Raw genomic sequence first — 18,126 nt, 5'->3', positions numbered from 1 at the left:
GGGGCCCGCGCTTCGGCCGAAATGCTTATGTGACCCTGGGAGTCTTTTGGACAGCTTCCAAGCCACGTGTTGGCCAGGAGAGACAAAGCCTAAGTCGCTGTTCTGGCACATTCGGTGGAGGGACGCCACATGGAAAGTCGTCGAATGGCAGACGCTGCGAAGAACGAACGGCGAAGAACTTGGTAGAAACGCAAGTGCGCGAGATTGCGGTGCCTATATAATGCGTGCCCATCAGCTGCGCAGAGCTAGTTCCATCGCTTGACTTCTACTACATCATGGCTGACAAGCAGGAGACGTTCGGCTTTGCCGCTGACATTAGTCAGTTGCTAGACCTGATCATCAACACATTCTACAGCAACAAGGAGATTTTCCTTCGTGAGCTGATCTCGAACGCTTCGGATGCCTTGGACAAGGTCCGTTACCAGGCTCTGACCGACCCGAGCGTGCTCGACTCTGAGAAGGATCTCTATATCCGCATCACTCCAGACAAGGAGAACAAGATCTTGTCGATTCGTGACACTGGTATCGGTATGACCAAGGCCGACCTTGTGAACAACATTGGTACAATTGCCAAGTCGGGTACCAAGGCCTTCATGGAGGCTCTGAGCTCGGGTGCCGATATTAGCATGATCGGTCAGTTCGGTGTCGGTTTCTACTCGGCCTACCTTGTGGCTGAGAAGGTGCAGATCATCACTAAGAACAACGACGACGAGCAGTACATTTGGGAGAGCGCTGCTGGTGGTACGTTCACCATTACCCCCGACACGAGCGGCCGCTCGATTGGCCGTGGTACCGAGCTGCGCCTGTTCATGAAGGATGACCAGCTCGAATACCTCGAGGAGAAGCGCATTAAGGAGATTGTCAAGAAGCACTCCGAGTTCATCTCCTACCCGATCCAGTTGGTGGTGACCAAGGAGGTCGAGAAGGAAGTCGACGAGCCGGAGGCTGAGACTGCCGACGACGACAAGAAGGCCAAGATCGAGGAGGTCGACGACGAGTCGGAGGAGAAGAAGCCTAAGAAGAAGGTCAAGGAGACTGTGACCGAGAACGAGGAGCTTAACAAGACCAAGCCGATCTGGACTCGTGACCCGAAGACTATTGAGAACGAGGAGTACGCCTCGTTCTACAAGAGCCTGACCAACGACTGGGAGGAGCACCTCGCTGTCAAGCACTTCTCGGTCGAGGGTCAGCTCGAGTTCAAGGCCCTTCTGTACATCCCCAAGCGTGCTCCGTTCGACATGTTCGAGTCGAAGAAGAAGCGCAACAACATCAAGCTCTACGTGCGCCGTGTCTTCATCACTGACGACTGTGAGGAGCTGATCCCTGAGTACCTCAACTTCGTGAAGGGTGTTGTCGACTCGGAGGACCTGCCGCTGAACATTTCGCGTGAGACGCTGCAGCAGAACAAGATTCTGAAGGTCATCCGCAAGAACGTGGTGAAGAAGACCCTTGAGATGATCTCGGAGATCGCTGAGGACAAGGAGAACTTTGCCAAGTTCTACGAGGCGTTCGGCAAGAACATTAAGCTCGGTATTCACGAGGACGCTACGAACCGTGCCAAGCTGGCGGAGTTCCTGCGCTTCTACTCGACGAAGAGCGGTGACGAGATGACCAGCCTGGCTGACTACATCACTCGCATGCCTGAGATCCAGAAGAACATCTACTACCTGACTGGTGAGAGCCTGGCCGCTGTCAAGGACTCGCCATTCCTCGAGGTGCTCAAGAAGAAGGGCTTCGAGGTGCTGCTCATGGTGGACCCGATTGACGAGTACGCCGTGACTCAGCTCAAGGAGTTTGAGGGCAAGAAACTCGTATCTGTCTCGAAGGAGGGCCTGGAGCTCGAGGAGACTGAGGACGAGAAGAAGGAACGTGAGGAGGAGGCCAAGAAGTTCGAGGACCTCACCAAGGCCATCAAGGACATTCTCGGTGAGAAGGTCGAGAAGGTCACCGTGTCGAACCGCATTGTCGGCTCGCCGTGTGTTCTCGTCACTGGTCAGTTCGGTTGGTCGGCGAACATGGAGCGTATCATGAAGGCCCAGGCGCTGCGTGACACTTCGATGTCGCAGTACATGGCATCGAAGAAGACCATGGAGATCAACCCGCACAACCCGATCATCAAGGAGCTGGCGGCTAAGGTGGCCAGCGACAAGAACGACCCGACTGTGCGTGACCTGACGATGCTGCTCTACGAGAGCTCGCTCCTCACCTCGGGCTTCTCGCTCGAGCAACCGCAGGACTTTGCCAACCGTCTGTTCAAGCTCATCAGCCTTGGTCTCTCGATCGACGATGTCGAGGCCCCGGCGGAGGCCGCCGCGGACGATGCCAAGGCGGACGAGCCTGCTGGCGAGTCGGCGATGGAGTCGATTGACTAAGTGCCACGCTGTGCCTTATACATGTCCTAATGTTTCCTTCTGTTTCCTATTATACAGAGAGATAGATACCGTTTGATGGTCGCATGACCAACAAGTATACTATAGAAAGATTCAACCCAGAGGTGTTTAGTACAGGGAAAGTGTGCCTCGCTATATTATATCTCTATGAGCCTAGATGGACATGTCATCGTCGTCGTCGTACAAAGGCTCCGGTAGCATTTCACCTCGCGACTCGCCCGAGGTCAGTTCGCGCCGAATGTCAGGCTCGATACCAGGATGCTTTTGCACACGAATCAAGTCGAGCAGCGCCAGCTTTTGGTCCGGCGTCATGTCCCGCTTGTATCGCTGCGCAAATACAAGTAAGCTCTGGTGCCAGAGGACAGGCATACGCCGCTCACCTACCACACCCTGGCGCGTCCGAGTGACTTCCACACCTTTGGAAGGATCAGCGAATTGCAGGAAATGGTACACCAGACCATCAATAACCTTGTATGGCAATGCATACTTCTTGTCAAGCAAGATACGAATAAACAGCGATGTAGGGCCTGTGTACTCCATCTCAGCCAGACGCAAAAGGGCCGCAGCTGAGTGCAAGACAGGAATCGACACTTTTGAAAGCACGGAGCCAATGATCGCAGCCTCTTTGAGCGTCACACCGCCGCCTTCACATAGAGGGAACAAGATGCCTTTAAAGAATGCAGCAGGCTTGTACAAGGACTTTTTGATTGCCTCGTACATCTGGTAGCTCACTTTTTTGTTGTCACGGATTTCGTCGCGAATCTTGTCTAGCAAAACAAGCTGGTAGTACCGCTCACACTGCGCTGGCTTGAAATTCGATACAAAGATGCGTGTCGCAGCTAGCGTCGCATGCGGTGTCCACATCTCAGGGTTGGTAATATACAGGACGTCTTCCCACTGTGGCAGCGAGGGCACAATCTTGAACGCCTTCGGCAGTGGACCGGATTTGTAGCGCGATAGCAATTCGCCTACTTTGCTGTAAACTTCAATGACCTTGGGATTGATGCCCGGTGGCATCATGCGCGACTCATCCTCCATACTCGGTGCCGCCTCACCGTCTTCTGCCGCTTGGATCTTCGCCATAATCAGATCCGCCAGGGTCTTGGTGCGCGGACGCCCAGCGTCGTCGTCGGCAAGGGCCTGCTCTTCTTCTTCATCGTGCCTCTCTAGCAGTGCCTGGTCCTCCGGCAAAATATCCATGGCCGCATAGTCCATGTCATCATGTTCTTCTTCGTCATCGCTAGGCAACGAGGCACTCTCATCGTCACCATCATCTTCGTCGTCCTGCAGATCAGTCATCTCACGGAAGGCAGGTTTCGTTGGAATGGTTGATTCACGCTCCAGTTCAGCCTCTTCACGCTCAATTTCTTCCTGCTGTTCACGAGCTAAGCGCAAAATATTACGGCTTAGTTTGGGATCGACGAACGACTTCCCGGCACGACTGCCTGTAATCTTGAGCGACGTACCAGGCGCTGGCGCCTCTTCGTCGTCCTCTTTCTCAGACTTGTGCTTTCCATGGCGCTGGTTTGGGGCACGAACGCGCCCAAACCGCGATATAATTTCATCTTCGCGGATCTCTTGCGCAAGAGGACGATGCCCAGGCGCAGAATGAGCGCTACGACTCTTTGACGATGGCGCTTTGGGCATGGATGGCGGTGGAGGAAGAAAAAAAAAATCAGATCAGCTCCACATTTTTGGCACGAGATGATGACGACGACTATGTCTCTACGTACGGAACATTAATCATCGTCTAGGTCGGACGACGAAACCTCCTCCGCTTCATATTCATCATCTTCCGGAGCTGGCTCACCTAGACTTTCCGTGTCCTCATCCTCATCCGAGTTGAAGAACGAGTCCAAGTCCTCGTACCTCGCCTTAGTCGGCGCTCGCATGCTAGGTCGTGTGGAGGTACGTGGCTCCAACACCACTTTTTCAGGCTCTGTTTGCTTGCCTTTGATGGCATAAGTATCGCTGCTAAACGAGCGCTGCTCGTCGAGCCATGTATTAGTCTTTTGTGCATTGGTACCGGCTGCAAGACTACTCGCATCTTGTGCACGCACAATGGCCGGGGGCAGATCAGCCTTGTCACGCCATGCAGGCCACTGTGCTTGCTTCCATCCGCGCAAGTGCATTCCATCAGCAAAGGTCGACATGCACGTCACATTGTCGTCAGTAATAGGTTTAAGAGTCAAACGCTCCAACGATGATGCTTCCACCTGATCGCGCGCAAAAAGCACGTGTTGAACTTGTTCGCGACGCAGTCGCACACCCGGCAGTCGCATCTGATCCAGCGCACGATGTGATGCAATATATTCCCGGATCTCGTCCGAGGGTGCTGCCTCTAATTCATTTTCAGCATCGTTGAGACCACGTGTGAGACCACTGTAAAACCGGCCACGTTCGCGCACATCTTGGTTTGCGCAGCGCGACGCCCGTGCAAGAAGCTCATAGTGCAATACAGGCAAGGCACTTTGTAGCGTTACATCGTCCAAGTGGTCCATTAGTACAAAGGCCTTGGATGAGAGGGCGAGCGCCTGACATTGCACCTTCGCATCTTCTTTGTCCCAATGAGCAACAAGGCATCGCAGCACATCAGGGATGAGCAGCGTGAGAATTGTAGCGCCAGCAAAAGGGGCTTCACTGTATTGTCCCAACATCCATAGTACAGCGGCTCGCGACGTGGGATCGGTTAATATACGGATCCGCTTGGATGATTTGGGGTGGCCGTACGTCGCAAGAGGGACAAACAAACGGACTGCGAATTGGGCGACAATCTGCGCAGCCACTTTGTCTGGACTCACTCGAAGTAGTGTTTTGATAACTTGCACTGCACGACTTAAAACAGGCACAGGTATCGTAGCGTCCTGGACCACCTCCATCAACAGCTGCAAACAAGTGGATGCCACTCCGCTAAAAGACGTGGCCAACTGCCCCAACGCCGTGACGCTGTCTGTCGCTACCGACACGGCATGGAAGCGGGTATACATAGCGAGTTCATGCGCCAGCATCGAAATATCAGAGGCTTGCACAATCAATACCAAAATTCGAAGCTTGACTTGTGCCACGTAGGCAGGATCAGAGGCACGCACAAGCAGTGAAGTCAGATACGGTGCCACGTTAGCGGCATGTGATTCGGCAAAGGTAAGCAAATTGATCAGCGCCATGTAGGCCACGTCCGGTGCAGAGTGAACGAGACGGATCAATGGGGGCAGTAGATTTACCACTTTCTCTGGCTGCAAGGCTTTTTGTGCGTGAATGGAGGCCATGACTACAGCCGGATTGGTATTGTGCAATAGCGGCTGCAAGGAGGAGAGAAGCAATTGTAGGTCTTCGTCCATGGGTAGAGCATGGTCAGGCTTAGGAAGGTTCATTCTCGCATAGCGCGTAAGGATTTGTGTGCATGTAGGAAGCGACCACTCATCCATATCACTCAACGCGAGACAAAACTTGCGGAAGTGACGATGCAGTAACTCCCATCGGTCTGGGCACAGCTCTCCAAAGGCACACATCGCGGGACCCAGAACTGAAGGCGAACGATCTTGGAAAAAGGTAGAAATATGCTCAAGAAGCGTATCATACTGGCCATGGTCCATATGGTAGCACTTGGTCAGCGCGAAGGTAGCGACGCGTCGCACATAAGGATGCGGATCACGGGTAGCCTTGCCGACAGCTAAAAGCACAATAGCAGACACAGCCCGAACACGGATTCCACTCAGCGCTCGTAGAGCCATGCCACGGATAAGCGGGTTGGGGTCCGACAAATCACGCTGGAAACTGTTGATCGACAGAAGTGTTAGATCCGGGTGAGATGGGGCGTAGCGCAGAACGACAATATACACAAGTTTCCGCACCTCCAACGACGATGTTGAAGAGAGCTTTAGTACAGATGCTAAAAAGGGTGTCGCATCACGGCCCTTGGAAATCAACGCGACAACACGCCTCATGCCTTCCAAGCGATCTTCGTCATGCGTACTCTCGAGCTGGGTCCGGATACGAGCCAGCTTCTCTTCGCTCATATCCAGGTATTGAGAAGAGCCAGTACCTCCTAGTGCATCTTTGACTGCATAGAGCGCATCTTCACCGCGTTCAGAAAGGTAGGCAAACGCGCGCGACTCCTTGAGAGACGCTAGCGCCATGGTGGCTCGCGACGGCGAGAGGCACGGTAGAACGTGGCTGACGCCACTCCACCTCCACTGAGGGCCCGGGCGTTCATGGACCTTCTCTCCCTATGTCTATCCCGCGTGTGCTTTCGATTGCAGGGTCGGACCCCAGTGGCGGAGCTGGCATCCAAGCGGACCTCAAGACTTTTCTTGCATGTGGTACCTATGGCATGTCTGTAATCACGGCGCTTACGGCGCAAAGCACGCAAGGTGTGACAGGCATTCATGTTCCGCCTGCAGCGTTCCTGCGTCAACAATTTGATTGTGTCACGCAGGATATTCCGGTGGATGCCATCAAGCTAGGTGTGCTAGCCAATAAAGACATCGCTACGGAGGTTATCTCTTGTTTGCAGGGATGGCGCACTCAACATCCAGACACGCCCATTGTACTCGACCCTGTCATGGTCGCTACTTCTGGCTCATTGCTGTTGGAGAAAGAAGCTATTAAATGCATTCTCCAAGAGCTTTGCCCAATGAGCACCATTGTCACGCCCAACCTACACGAGGCAGAGGTAATTCTGCAAACCATGGGCGTAGATAAGCTGCCAGATGCTCAGCCACTAGCTCATCAGTGCCACTTGGCCACGTCACTGGCACAATTGGGTACGGCCTATGTGCTTGTCAAGGGCGGACATGCGCCTATGAAGATCCACGAACTGCACAAGGAGCTGGAAAAGATGGGCTTAGATGGATTCAAGGAAGCCGTAGATCCATCTGCCGTAGCCTGCCGTCGTGAGCACAATGCTAGTGCATTGCTCTTCCCTGCGCAGGCACGCACAGACATGGATGATGTGGCATTGGTTCTTGGTGCTTCTTTGTACACCCAGGACTCTATGGATGTAATCTGGATGCACGATATTCACGATGTGACCTTCTTGCAGCCATTGAGTGACACTTACGTGGTGGATGTACTAGTGGAGACGCAGACCCAGCATATGACCCTCTTCATCAAACCAGAGGTGCCTACAACGGCTACCCATGGCACAGGCTGTACCCTATCGTCAGCGATCTGTGCCTTTTCAGCGAAGGGCCACTCTATGTGCAGTGCTGTGGCGCATGCCCTATGGTACATGCAGCATGCTCTCGCAAGCTCTCTGGAAAATGTAGGACAAGGCGCAGGTCCCTTGAACCATGGCGCTCTTCTGCTAGAACGCGGTGTGCCCCTGCGTGGAAAGAACAATGATGCACCACTATTCACGACGCTCATGGCCCGCTCATGGCCCCTCTGGCGCAAGTACACAAGGCATCCCTTTCCTACGCAGATTGGCCGTGGAACGCTGCCATGGAAGTCTTTCTTGTGGTTTATGTGCCAAGATTATATCTACATTCAGCATTATGCTCGGACTTGGTCCAAAGCGCTTGCAAAACCAGGAACCACTGCAGCGCAAGCAGAGGCGTTTGTGGCCATTATCCAAGGCGTCGTGCAAGAATCTCAGCTGCATCTACGAGTGTGTGAGAAAGCTGGCATTGCCAAGGAGACGGTCCTTGCAACACCTGAAAGCCGTGCCACGATGGCCTATACACGATTTGTGCTGGATATAGCAGAGGAGGGATTGCTTCCATTGATGGTATCTTTGGCTTCTTGTGCCTTCGGCTACGCAGAAGTAGGTCGTTGGCTTCATGCTATGCGCTCTCAAACCGCCGTCGAAGACGAAGAAAAATATGCGGATTGGGTGCATGAATACGCTGGCGATGCCTACCAAGGCTTAGTGGCCCACTTGCTCGAACTGTTGGAAGACTACACGGCTCAATTCTCTCCAACTGTGGAGCAAATGAAGAGACTACAGATCATCTGGGACACATCTACTCGCTTGGAAATTGGTATGTGGGACGAAGCTTTAGCGATGGGAATGAGCGAGTGACCACATTCACTCTTCATCGTCGTATGTAAATTTGATAGAGCTAGCGTGTTAGTGCGTGTGTATACGTACTGTGATCCCTGATCAATAAGACCACCACGGTAACTTCCGCGCTTCTTCTTGTTCTTTTCCTTCGTAAACGCCTTCCCTCGCGTCACAATGAGATCGGCGCTGGCCTTGGCACCCCAATCTCCAGCGCCAGATTTGGCATCATAGCTCATATCTTTAAGACGTTCATCCAGAAACACGACATTTTCCGATTTCACGCGCTGGAACCGCTGGCCCTGAACAGGTCCCTTCTTTTTAGGCTGAGGAGCTGGCACTTCGACTTCCATCGTCTCTTCTACGACAGCCTCAGGCGCAGCTGGTGCAGGTATAGAGACATTAGCATCCACTTCTTCAGGCTTATTCTTGGCCTCAGCTTCCTCGGATTTTTTCTTCTTCTCCTTCTTCTCTTTCTTTTCCTTTTTGTCCTTCTTCTCTTTCGGCATCTTGCGCTCTTTCACGCGGTCTTCTGCTTCTTCTTCTTCTTCGTCATCTGTGCGCAAAAGTACGCTCAGCTCTGACTTGGGAACAGATACGGCCGTCTTCACTAGACTTACTAGCGCATTCGATAACGCATCAGCATTTCCCGCTTGGTCTTCAAGAGCCAAGTTAGGATACTTGGACGCAAACTTCGGCGCAAGCTTGGGTGTATGAGTATGCAGGAAAGCATGGACAAGGGACACAGTTTCTCGAGATTAGTTGTTATAGATCAACGTACCGGCTGACACGGATAGGGTAGCCGTGTCCTCCTCGCGTCGGGCCTTTTTAGTAGATCCTGCCATGGCTATGGTAAGAACTAAAAAAAATTGTTCAAAAAATGGACGCCTCCATACTCCTCCACATAGCGCACAAGCCGAGTAGGGCCTACCTACTCACGAACTACGACCTTCCTTGCGGACGCAAGTGTACTACTACAATCTAAACTGTGCATATAATAGCCTATCTGAGTTGATGAGTGAGCAAAGTACAAATACAAAGGCTCCTCTGCGTAACGAGAGAAAGAGAGCAAGGGAAGAGCACGCGAACTCTGCGTACGAACTTCAAAAAGTTGGTGGTTTGTGCCCTTGGTATGCTGACATATTAGCATGCAGCTCTTCGAGGGGCTGCCGTTTGGTCTATTGTAGGACTTGCGTCTGTGTTTTCAGCACACCATTTAATACCTGGTTTTCGGTATGTGGTTTTTGTAGGCTAACTCCATGACAGCCGTCAGACATTGGCCCTTAAAGGTCTTCTCACTATGGCATGTGCGTAGTATATGATCTGCTTACGCTAGTTACCACAACTGGATTGGTTCTTGGTGCTGAGTCTGCCCTCCAAAACTTCGAACATAAGCAACGCAATCATGACAATTTGATCCGGAACAAAGCTATGAGAGAGCTTGGAAAGCGCGGAATTATTGCGAGCGAATCCGAAATACAGAAATGGCAAGAAGACCTTATTAACAAAGAACTCGAGCTTCGACGCGCACAGCGTTCCACATAGTTGCTTTTGCAATAGCCATGCGTTCACTCACGTAGCCACCATTCTAGGTCGGTGTGCATATTTCCACAAAATGCAAGGCAAAATGCGCACGGTCGGAAAGCTGTGCTGCAAGTCGATCCTCTTCTACGCCCAACCCCCACATGACAGATCGAAGCGTGCAAGGGACGCGGATGGATGGGCCATTGTACAAACATGTCCATTCTACACTCCATATTGAAGATGATGTTCTAGGTACGTGTGCTTAAGTGGCTTACCCAGATATCAAAGCTCTGTATCAAAATGATTTTGATGCTTACGATTATGTCAAGCAGTTCCTAGGCCCTACAAAAGCAGCTTTATCGTCACAGTCCGACGGTAAATCTGGTACTCATACCACAAATCTTTCTCATGGTACAAGTGCCAAGTCATTCGACAGTAATCTTCGTATTGCCATAAGCCGTATGAATATCTCGATCACGGAGGTGGACCAAAGAATACAAGACTTGGTGACCCAGCATGCTGGTGACTTTTTGGAGCGTATTGACCAGGTTGATACACTTCAGGAGTCTCTTTCTGTAACGCGAAAAAATATGGCTGCCTTACATCAACAAGCCTCTGAGTATGTATACTATCCACTCACATATCAGCGCACGAGAACATGTACATCGTCCACTTTCAACAATTCAAACACAACAAGCCCGGTTAGAACAGCTTCAAGGGCTAGACGAGATCATTGTGCGATCAAAGCAAGTGATGGAAACTATATCACGTATATTTCAACACAAAGATGCAGTACTTAATTTTGATGTAATGGCGTCCATCCAAGATTTGGATTCATTGCATACATATGCATCTCAAACAGTTGTTTTGTGCACACTGCTTGGTGACTTGGGTATGTATTTATCAGCTTACAAAAGATCTTCTAGTTCATACTACTTCAACGACGGACGAGGATGAAGCAAAACTCTGTTCTGAAGTCGTTCAATTAGACTGCATTCGGTCTTCCTATGAAAAGATACCCGGAATCAGAGAAGAATTGTTTGAAAAAGTGGAAAACTTACTTCTATGCGGATTGCGGAATATGTCACCAAGTCTACTGGGACTCTCATTACAGGCCGCGCATAATATGAAGATGCTGAGCACAGTTATTGAAAAACTTTTGGAGGACCTCGCTGATGTCTTGATGGGACGAATCGAAGCGAGCCTCGATTTGATTGCCATCGGTAGGGAACTACATGAACGTCAACCTCCTGTCCTGCCGGATAGTTATCGAGCAACCAAGTACCAAATCCGAGAATCTTCCAAAAGTGACACGTTGAAACATTTCACCAATTGGGTTGAAGCAGTATGGAGACGGATCCAAATCCTTGTTGATGATGAATTTCCAGCTATTTACTCGAAGGTCCATACTCTGGAGCAAGTTCTTTACTTGAAATTGATACCTCAATCCAGCGAAAAGCTCATAACAGCTGTTCAAATGAAACTAGGGCATAGGCCTACGCATATTTTGGTGAATTCATTTGTCCAGCACTTGAATACCGCTCTCAATGAGCGTATTTCAGAATCAGAATTTTGGCATTATATATGTGTTACCTGCTACCCCAAGCTGGCAGAAATATTTTATGATCTGCTTTCACGCCTCTCCTTTAACAAAGATGAAAGTGACCCCTTGCGTACCGGAGATATTGCAAAAATTCTTGAGCATCGTGATAAAGAGTATCGTCTTGAGATTTTTACTCTATGGGAAAAGATCTCTCAAGCTATATGCGAAAATATTGTTGATTCAGCGAAAGGATCACAATGTGTAGACGATATCAATCGGTTATTCAAAAGCATTCGTGGAGAATTGAGTGCATGCGCTTCTATTCCGACTTTGTTCGAGAAAACTTTTGTTATAACTGAACAGGTCCTAGATTCTTTATTGACACAGCTAACAAAACTTATTTCTCACGAAGAAAGTGCCTTTTCACTAACCAACACGCGACCTACATACCAACAACAAGTCAATGCCAACGTGGCTGACACATTAAATGCCTTTTATGAATCTGTGTCAAAGTTAAACCAATTTGAAGAAACTCGTGTCCAAGAGAAAGTACGAACATGGAGAACGAACGTATCTGAAGTTGTTGTATCAAAACTAGTTTCGCCATTGGCTTCATCTGTAAAAAGTGAGATGAGAACGGTGCTAGCAAGAATTCACAGATTCAAAATTGACAAACCCTTGAATATGGAAACTAATGGTCCTAGCACTGATCCAAGCGCCTATATGTTGGAATTTACAGCGCGGTTGGCATTCCTGCAAAAGAATCTTTTACACCACATTTCTTTTGTGCAGGACACCCTACTTTATGTACAAGATCTTGCCTCATTTGCCCTGATTATCTTCGTCCTTCATGCTACATTAATAAGGCTCACAAAAGATCAAGATAAACTTCAACTGGTGGCAGATATGACGGCTTTAGAACTATCGCTTACTCAACTTCTAGCGACAGCAGCTCGAACAGCAAATATCAAGCCTGTTTCTCTGACTTCTTGTGGCGTATCATTCCAATCTATCAGGGCTTTACGAGGCTTGCTATTTGAACCAATAAAGGTGTTTGAAAATCCAGCTGCCTCTATGAAAGATTGGGAAATGCCAAAGATTCTTCATATCCAGTTACTACTCTCACGTTCCGAGACATTACCCTTGCCTAATGACATCAGAAAAATGAGCAAAGCATCCTATGTTGATTGGGTAGTCTCCACAAGCCAAAGCAAGAAAGTGTACATCTCCGACGACGTAGAGAGGGCGATTGTGAATGGGCTTCGTGAGTGGCTTGAGAAAGAAAAAAGTACGCCGACAAGCGAATCTATGGACCATCTGGTGCAAGAATACCTATTGAATTGGTTAAGAACCTAAGGGAAGTATATAAATAAGTTCTTAGAAAAAAAAAGTCGCAGCGTTAACAACCTCAAAAAATGACTTTACCCGGACTCGAACCGGGGACTTTCACGGTGACACCGTGTTTCACGAATCTGTGTTAACGTGATACTCTAACCAACTGAGTTATAAAGTCACACTTGCCCAAGTCTCCGACTTTTTCATATATATTCTAATTACCTTTAAGTTGTTCTCGTTTCATTTCCCTTAACCATCGAAGCTGCCGATAATCCACACCATCTAACAAAATAAGTCGATAATCGTGATTCCTAGTTGAGAACAAAGGAAGAGTACAGAAGGTATCAACTTTATACACGTTCAAGGATGACGGCGATACCCTGGCCGCCACCAATGCAAGCAGCACCAAGAGCGTACCTCTTGTCAAGACGGTGGAGGTTGTAAGTAAGGTTGGACAAGATCCTAGCACCGCTGGCACCAAGAGGGTGACCAAGGGCAATAGCACCACCGAAGACGTTAGTCTTGTCGTTAGGGAGCTCAAGCTCTTTCTGGACAGCAAGGAACTGGGCAGCGAAGGCCTCGTTCACTTCGATCAGGTCCATGTCAGCAATGCTAAGACCAGCACGGCTGAGGGCCAGACGAGTGGCCTCGACAGGGCCGATACCCATGATCGAAGGCTCACATGCAGTCACACCGTAGCTCACAATGCGAGTCAAGGCCTTAAGACCATACTTCTTAACAGCCTCTTCGCTGGCCACGACGTTAGCAGCAGCACCATCGCAAATACCCGAGGCATTTCCAGCAGTAACAGTGCCGTTCTTCTTAAACACGGAAGGGAGACGACCGAGCGACTCCATGGTGGTCTTTGGACGAGCGTGCTCATCGACTTCAAAGGTCTCCGTCGCCTTCTTAACCTTGACCTCGATCGGGGCAATCTCATCCTTGAAAGCACCGGCCTCGTTTGCAGCAGCCCAGCGCTGCTGAGACTGGAGAGCGAAAGCGTCACACTGCTCACGAGTAATACCGTACTTCTCAGCAAGGTTCTCAGCGGTGATACCCATAGGGGTTGGTACAGGAACCTGGTCGACCAAAGCAGTAGCCAGGCTGTCCGCAAGCTTCAGATCAACACCGTAGCGCGTGTTTCCGAAACGAACACCGTGAAGAGTGTAAGGAGAAAGCGACATGCTCTCAGTACCACCAGTGAGAACCACTTCGGCATCACCCGAGCGAATCTCCTGGCTAGCGTTGATCACAGCCTGGAAACCACTACCGCAAAGACGGTTGATAGTCAGGGCTGGGGTAGTAATAGGAAGACCGGCGTAGTGGCCAACGTGGCGGGCAGTGTAAGGGGCAGAGTTATCGGAGTGCGCAACCACACCGAAAACGTTCGACGAAACCGGAGTATCGCTTGGAAGCTGAGCCAGAGCAGCCTTGGCGGCATGGCCACCTAGCTGGGAAGCGGTGAACTGGCTGAGCTTGCCACCAAAAGCGCCAAAAGCAGTACGCTTCGAACCGACAATAAATGCGTTAGTCATAGTGGTGGTGGTATAGCGGAAAAGTGTGATTGGAATGTAGTATTTCTCAGTCTATATCGCTGCGGGGTGAAGTGCACGGGGTTAGCCGTTTCTCCACAACGTTGCCGGTTTTGACCGAGCCTGCCCCGATTTTATAGGCGAAACAAGTCAATCAGGGTCTGAAACATGCATGCCAGGTAAGTCGGTTAAACCTCTGCAGATCAAATCGGGGGAGTCGGTAGGGCCGGTTAACTGTCGTCCACAATCGCCGATTGTGTTTGAGACAACTCTGCATCATCCAATGGCACAGTGACTGTGGTGCCATCGGCCAAAGTACGTCGGAGAAGACCTTCTGCTGTCGGTTCGACGTCTTCAGGTAATTGAGCTGCTGCAAGCGTAGCCGCTCGATCTTCGCCACCTGATGATAACGTGCGGACATGGCGTGCTGCATGCGCTGCAGGCCAATCTTCCGTACTTTGTTCATTGGGCTCAGGAAGACGATCGGGCTGCATGCGTTCGATGTTTTGAGTGCGCTGGCGAAGCGATGCAGGTTTATGCAGATCCACGTAGGGCGAATCATCTCCGTAGTTATCTTCAGAGTCCGTGCTCGATGCTGAATAGTCATCGCGCCCTTGGACACTGTTAGCCTCATCAGAATCCGAGTCATTGTCGACGTTAGAATCATCAGGCATGTCCGACAAAGTAGTAGCACCGCCTCTCCGGAATTCAGCTGCCCAGTCTGCAGGTGTGAGGTTTTCCTGATACGTTTTAGTATTTGTCGTCACAGAAGCAGTAGATGTAAACTCAAAGGCTGACTGTGACGAGTCTGCAAAAGGCCCCCATTCATCATCACCTGATCCACCGCGGCCAAGCAGAGGGTCAGCATCATTCATATATGCTAAGACGTTCGTGCTGGATTCATCATCGCCACCATCTGTACGCATTTGGGCTGAAAGGTATTGCGCAAAAGTGTGGTTGCTATCATTCTCAGAATACCATTCATCAGACTCCAGATTTGACCAGTTTTGCATACCTAAACCATTGCCAGAGGGGCGGCCACCAGCTAATGGCATGGATTCTTTGGCTCGAGATTCGCTGAGCTCTTCATTCAAAAACCTCTCCCAATCGGGTGAGAAATGTTCGTTGACAGCACTGCCAACCTCCATGGGATACCGCTCCAACAGCTTGATGATTTCCTCGGCAATCAAATTCAGGTGACCCATATAGCCAAGGCGAATGTGTCGGAGCTGTGACGTCGACTGGCGATTACGCCGTACACCTTCGAGAATGGCTTCCACGAGGCAGGCATCATTGAATGTAGAGATAATTAATTTCCGGTTAATGGGGCTGTCCACGTCTCCATTAAAGAGCTGTTGAATAATGTCGTACACAACATTATGCAAGAAATTGTTCCAAGGGAATTCCAAAAACAATTCCACAAGCGTAGGAATCACCTCGTACGTCAAAAACTGCTTCTTCAGGTAGTTTCCTCGAATTCGATAATCACTCTCCTCGGCAACGCTTGATCGATGACTCAATTGCGAGGTCAAGTCGGCCAAGGACATACTAGAGAGAACAGAGGCAATACTGGCAGCATCATCTTGTTCAGATTCAGAGGATTCGGACAAGTCAGCCTCTGACTCCTTGGCAGGCAGCGCAGCAGCTGCATTGGGTTCCCCAGAAGGAGCACCCGACGGAGGTTCCACGTTGTCCTCGTGTTCATCTTTGTCGGGCGACCACTCTTCACTGGCCATCGCTTCGTTATCCGGAGGCATAATAGCATCCTCGCCCTGAAGAGTAGAGGACAGCGCCTGTAGGCCCACAAGTCCGCCCATCAGAGATCCTGAAGGCGAGTACCGAGGGCCCACATTCTTGGCTCGATTCAAAAGGGCCATGTTGGAGCAATGCAAAAGTTCAGCGTAGAGCTCAGCGATACAGTAGCGGGTTTGAGTCAATGGCTCAATTTTACCTAGAGTCGTTTCCACCATAGAAGTGTCTTGCGGAGGACGTCGCATTTTCTCCTGTAGATCGGGTATCTTTTCGGCGAGTATTTGAAGTAAAGGACCTAGGTGAACAATACCCATTTTCTCTGATACCTCCTTCATGGCTTCTTCCAAGCCTTCTGCGTCAGCATCCCCATCAATAGGCAGGTCATCCAGAGATAGCTCTGGTTTGTCGGCAGCAGCAGGCTCGGATTGCTTTTGGGACGCTTTTTCTTGCTGGTGTTGGTTTGCAATTTCTTGCTGGCGAAATACGAGATAGTTGCGGATGGTATGGAACAAGTGCTGCTCAAAGTAATCGCTGTTATTTTTGCGGATAAGTTCAATGAATACACCAGCGCAATTGACGAAGGAAGAGGTGATGGATTCTTGCGATAGGCCTCGTTGTGTTGAGCTTTGACGGCGGACCATCGAAGGCCGAACTGTGGCAGTGGAGTCTCGGACGCTAGTACCAGCGGCAGAAAGACGCCGCGACATAGAGAGGTGCCGATTCTGACGATCTTTCATAGTTTGGTGGATTATCGAGACGTCCTCCTCCTCCTCTTCTTCCTCAACAGCAGAGTCTTCGGGTAGTGTTTGTAGCGACGCATCAAGGATGCCGCTAAAAGGTTTCTTGGCTTCATCGCGAACAACACTTTGACGGCGTTTCCAGGGCTCATAATCCAACATGAAGCTTACCATTTTATTCACATTCTCTTCTGACGCAAGTTCACGAACAAGAATGTTGTTGACACCTCCTGCACCCAAGAGCATCTCACCAGGGCCACCGAACGTGTCATGAACGGGTACTTGATTCAAAGAAGATGGAGACGGGGCCGAGAGAGAAATAATCGTCTTCAAAAACTCAGAAGCTGCCTTGTGCATATCCGTCGAAGCATGAGGGGAAAGCAACGAAACGACATGAGAAACGAGGTCGCGTTCCGATAGCCATGAAACGATGTTCGAATCGGGGACAGAATCTTCGCACTGGATAAGACGGAACAATAGGTCCACAACAGCAGGCGTCTCAAAATGAGCCGCAAAACCCTCTACTACACTGGGCATGGTCTTGATGAAGGCAAGCATCTCTTGAGGGTGATGGTCAAGAAGAGCTGTATTAACCTTTGTCCAGTATCCAGCTAAAACAGTAAAACCAGGACCATGTGTTCGCGCAGAGTAACTTTGTTGCTCTTCCGATGGCTCTTCATTTTCACCATCTGGCGCAGCTTTCGGACCATAAGCAGCCTTGGTAAGAGGATGCTCATGATGCGGAATTGGCCGTTGCGGAGCATCTGCTGCCATACTCAGAAACTGGTACCAGAATGGCTCCAAATATTTGTTCGAGTTTTCAAACAAAAGGGCCGACACTTCTGGGATCTCACTGCTTAAGATTTCAGATGCAATAAAAGGATATCTTATCGTTAGAAATGTAAAAGTACGTACTTGAATCCAACATTCTCTTCAGCTTCGCTTCCTGATACATCGACGACTTCAACAGCACCAACGACATAATCCAGTAAGCGTGAGAGTACACTGGGTTGCTGCAGGTACTCAATCAATTTTTGATTATTTGACTTGCATTCCTGCAAGATATCAGCATCATCTAGAACCTCCTCCAAGCTCACGTCTTGCTTCTCAAGCAATTTGGAGAGCGAAGAGACAGGTGCCACGCCAAAGCGCCACTTAGTTGTGTTAGAATGCATGCAAGACAACGATACGTACAAACATATTTGAGATTCAGCCGAATTTACGTAGAACCACCAAGAGTGATGCGAAAGTACGCAATCAGCCGGTTCCTTTTGGTTGGCACACAGATGTTAGCTTTCGGTACTCCAACAAC

General features: G+C 50.0%; 7 protein-coding genes across 7 annotated transcripts; 2 read left to right on the top strand and 5 right to left on the bottom strand.

The window, feature by feature from the left end:
• Nucleotides 1–275: 275 nt before the first annotated feature.
• Nucleotides 276–2,372, top strand: Malapachy_2698 (heat shock protein 90; the record flags this gene model as incomplete). Its single annotated transcript, XM_018137186.1, has 1 exon — nucleotides 276–2,372. One exon carries the CDS (start codon nucleotides 276–278, stop codon nucleotides 2,370–2,372), a length of 2,097 nt encoding a protein of 698 aa, XP_017993424.1.
• Nucleotides 2,373–2,543: 171 nt separating this feature from the next.
• On the bottom strand, nucleotides 2,544–4,037 carry Malapachy_2689 (hypothetical protein; the record flags this gene model as incomplete). Its single annotated transcript, XM_018137177.1, has 1 exon — nucleotides 2,544–4,037. The coding sequence occupies one exon, from the start codon at nucleotides 4,035–4,037 to the stop codon at nucleotides 2,544–2,546; it is 1,494 nt and encodes a 497-aa protein (XP_017992779.1).
• A 92-nt stretch (nucleotides 4,038–4,129) lies between these two features.
• Malapachy_2718 (beta3 protein) lies at nucleotides 4,130–6,526 on the bottom strand (the record flags this gene model as incomplete). The annotated part of the gene is made up of 1 exon (XM_018137206.1): nucleotides 4,130–6,526. The coding sequence occupies one exon, from the start codon at nucleotides 6,524–6,526 to the stop codon at nucleotides 4,130–4,132; it is 2,397 nt and encodes a 798-aa protein (XP_017993263.1).
• A 92-nt stretch (nucleotides 6,527–6,618) lies between these two features.
• Nucleotides 6,619–8,412, top strand: Malapachy_2738 (thi21-hydroxymethylpyrimidine phosphate involved in the last steps in thiamine biosynthesis; the record flags this gene model as incomplete). Its single annotated transcript, XM_018137226.1, has 1 exon — nucleotides 6,619–8,412. The coding sequence occupies one exon, from the start codon at nucleotides 6,619–6,621 to the stop codon at nucleotides 8,410–8,412; it is 1,794 nt and encodes a 597-aa protein (XP_017993131.1).
• Nucleotides 8,413–8,418: 6 nt separating this feature from the next.
• Malapachy_2695 (hypothetical protein) lies at nucleotides 8,419–9,236 on the bottom strand (the record flags this gene model as incomplete). Its single annotated transcript, XM_018137183.1, has 3 exons — nucleotides 8,419–8,452; nucleotides 8,482–9,142; nucleotides 9,173–9,236. 3 exons carry the CDS (start codon nucleotides 9,234–9,236, stop codon nucleotides 8,419–8,421), a joined length of 759 nt encoding a protein of 252 aa, XP_017993421.1.
• Nucleotides 9,237–13,143: 3,907 nt separating this feature from the next.
• On the bottom strand, nucleotides 13,144–14,328 carry Malapachy_2682 (acetyl-coenzyme a acyltransferase 2; the record flags this gene model as incomplete). Its single annotated transcript, XM_018137170.1, has 1 exon — nucleotides 13,144–14,328. The coding sequence occupies one exon, from the start codon at nucleotides 14,326–14,328 to the stop codon at nucleotides 13,144–13,146; it is 1,185 nt and encodes a 394-aa protein (XP_017992774.1).
• Nucleotides 14,329–14,555: 227 nt separating this feature from the next.
• Nucleotides 14,556–18,014, bottom strand: Malapachy_2714 (hypothetical protein; the record flags this gene model as incomplete). The annotated part of the gene is made up of 3 exons (XM_018137202.1): nucleotides 14,556–17,700; nucleotides 17,730–17,968; nucleotides 18,009–18,014. 3 exons carry the CDS (start codon nucleotides 18,012–18,014, stop codon nucleotides 14,556–14,558), a joined length of 3,390 nt encoding a protein of 1,129 aa, XP_017993267.1.
• Nucleotides 18,015–18,126: the final 112 nt, after the last annotated feature.

The sequence above is a fragment of the Malassezia pachydermatis genome, assembly GCF_001278385.1.
Source record: "Malassezia pachydermatis strain CBS 1879 chromosome Unknown scaffold2, whole genome shotgun sequence".
Classification (NCBI taxonomy): domain Eukaryota; kingdom Fungi; phylum Basidiomycota; class Malasseziomycetes; order Malasseziales; family Malasseziaceae; genus Malassezia; species Malassezia pachydermatis.
This window is presented reverse-complemented; position numbering and strand designations above follow the sequence as displayed.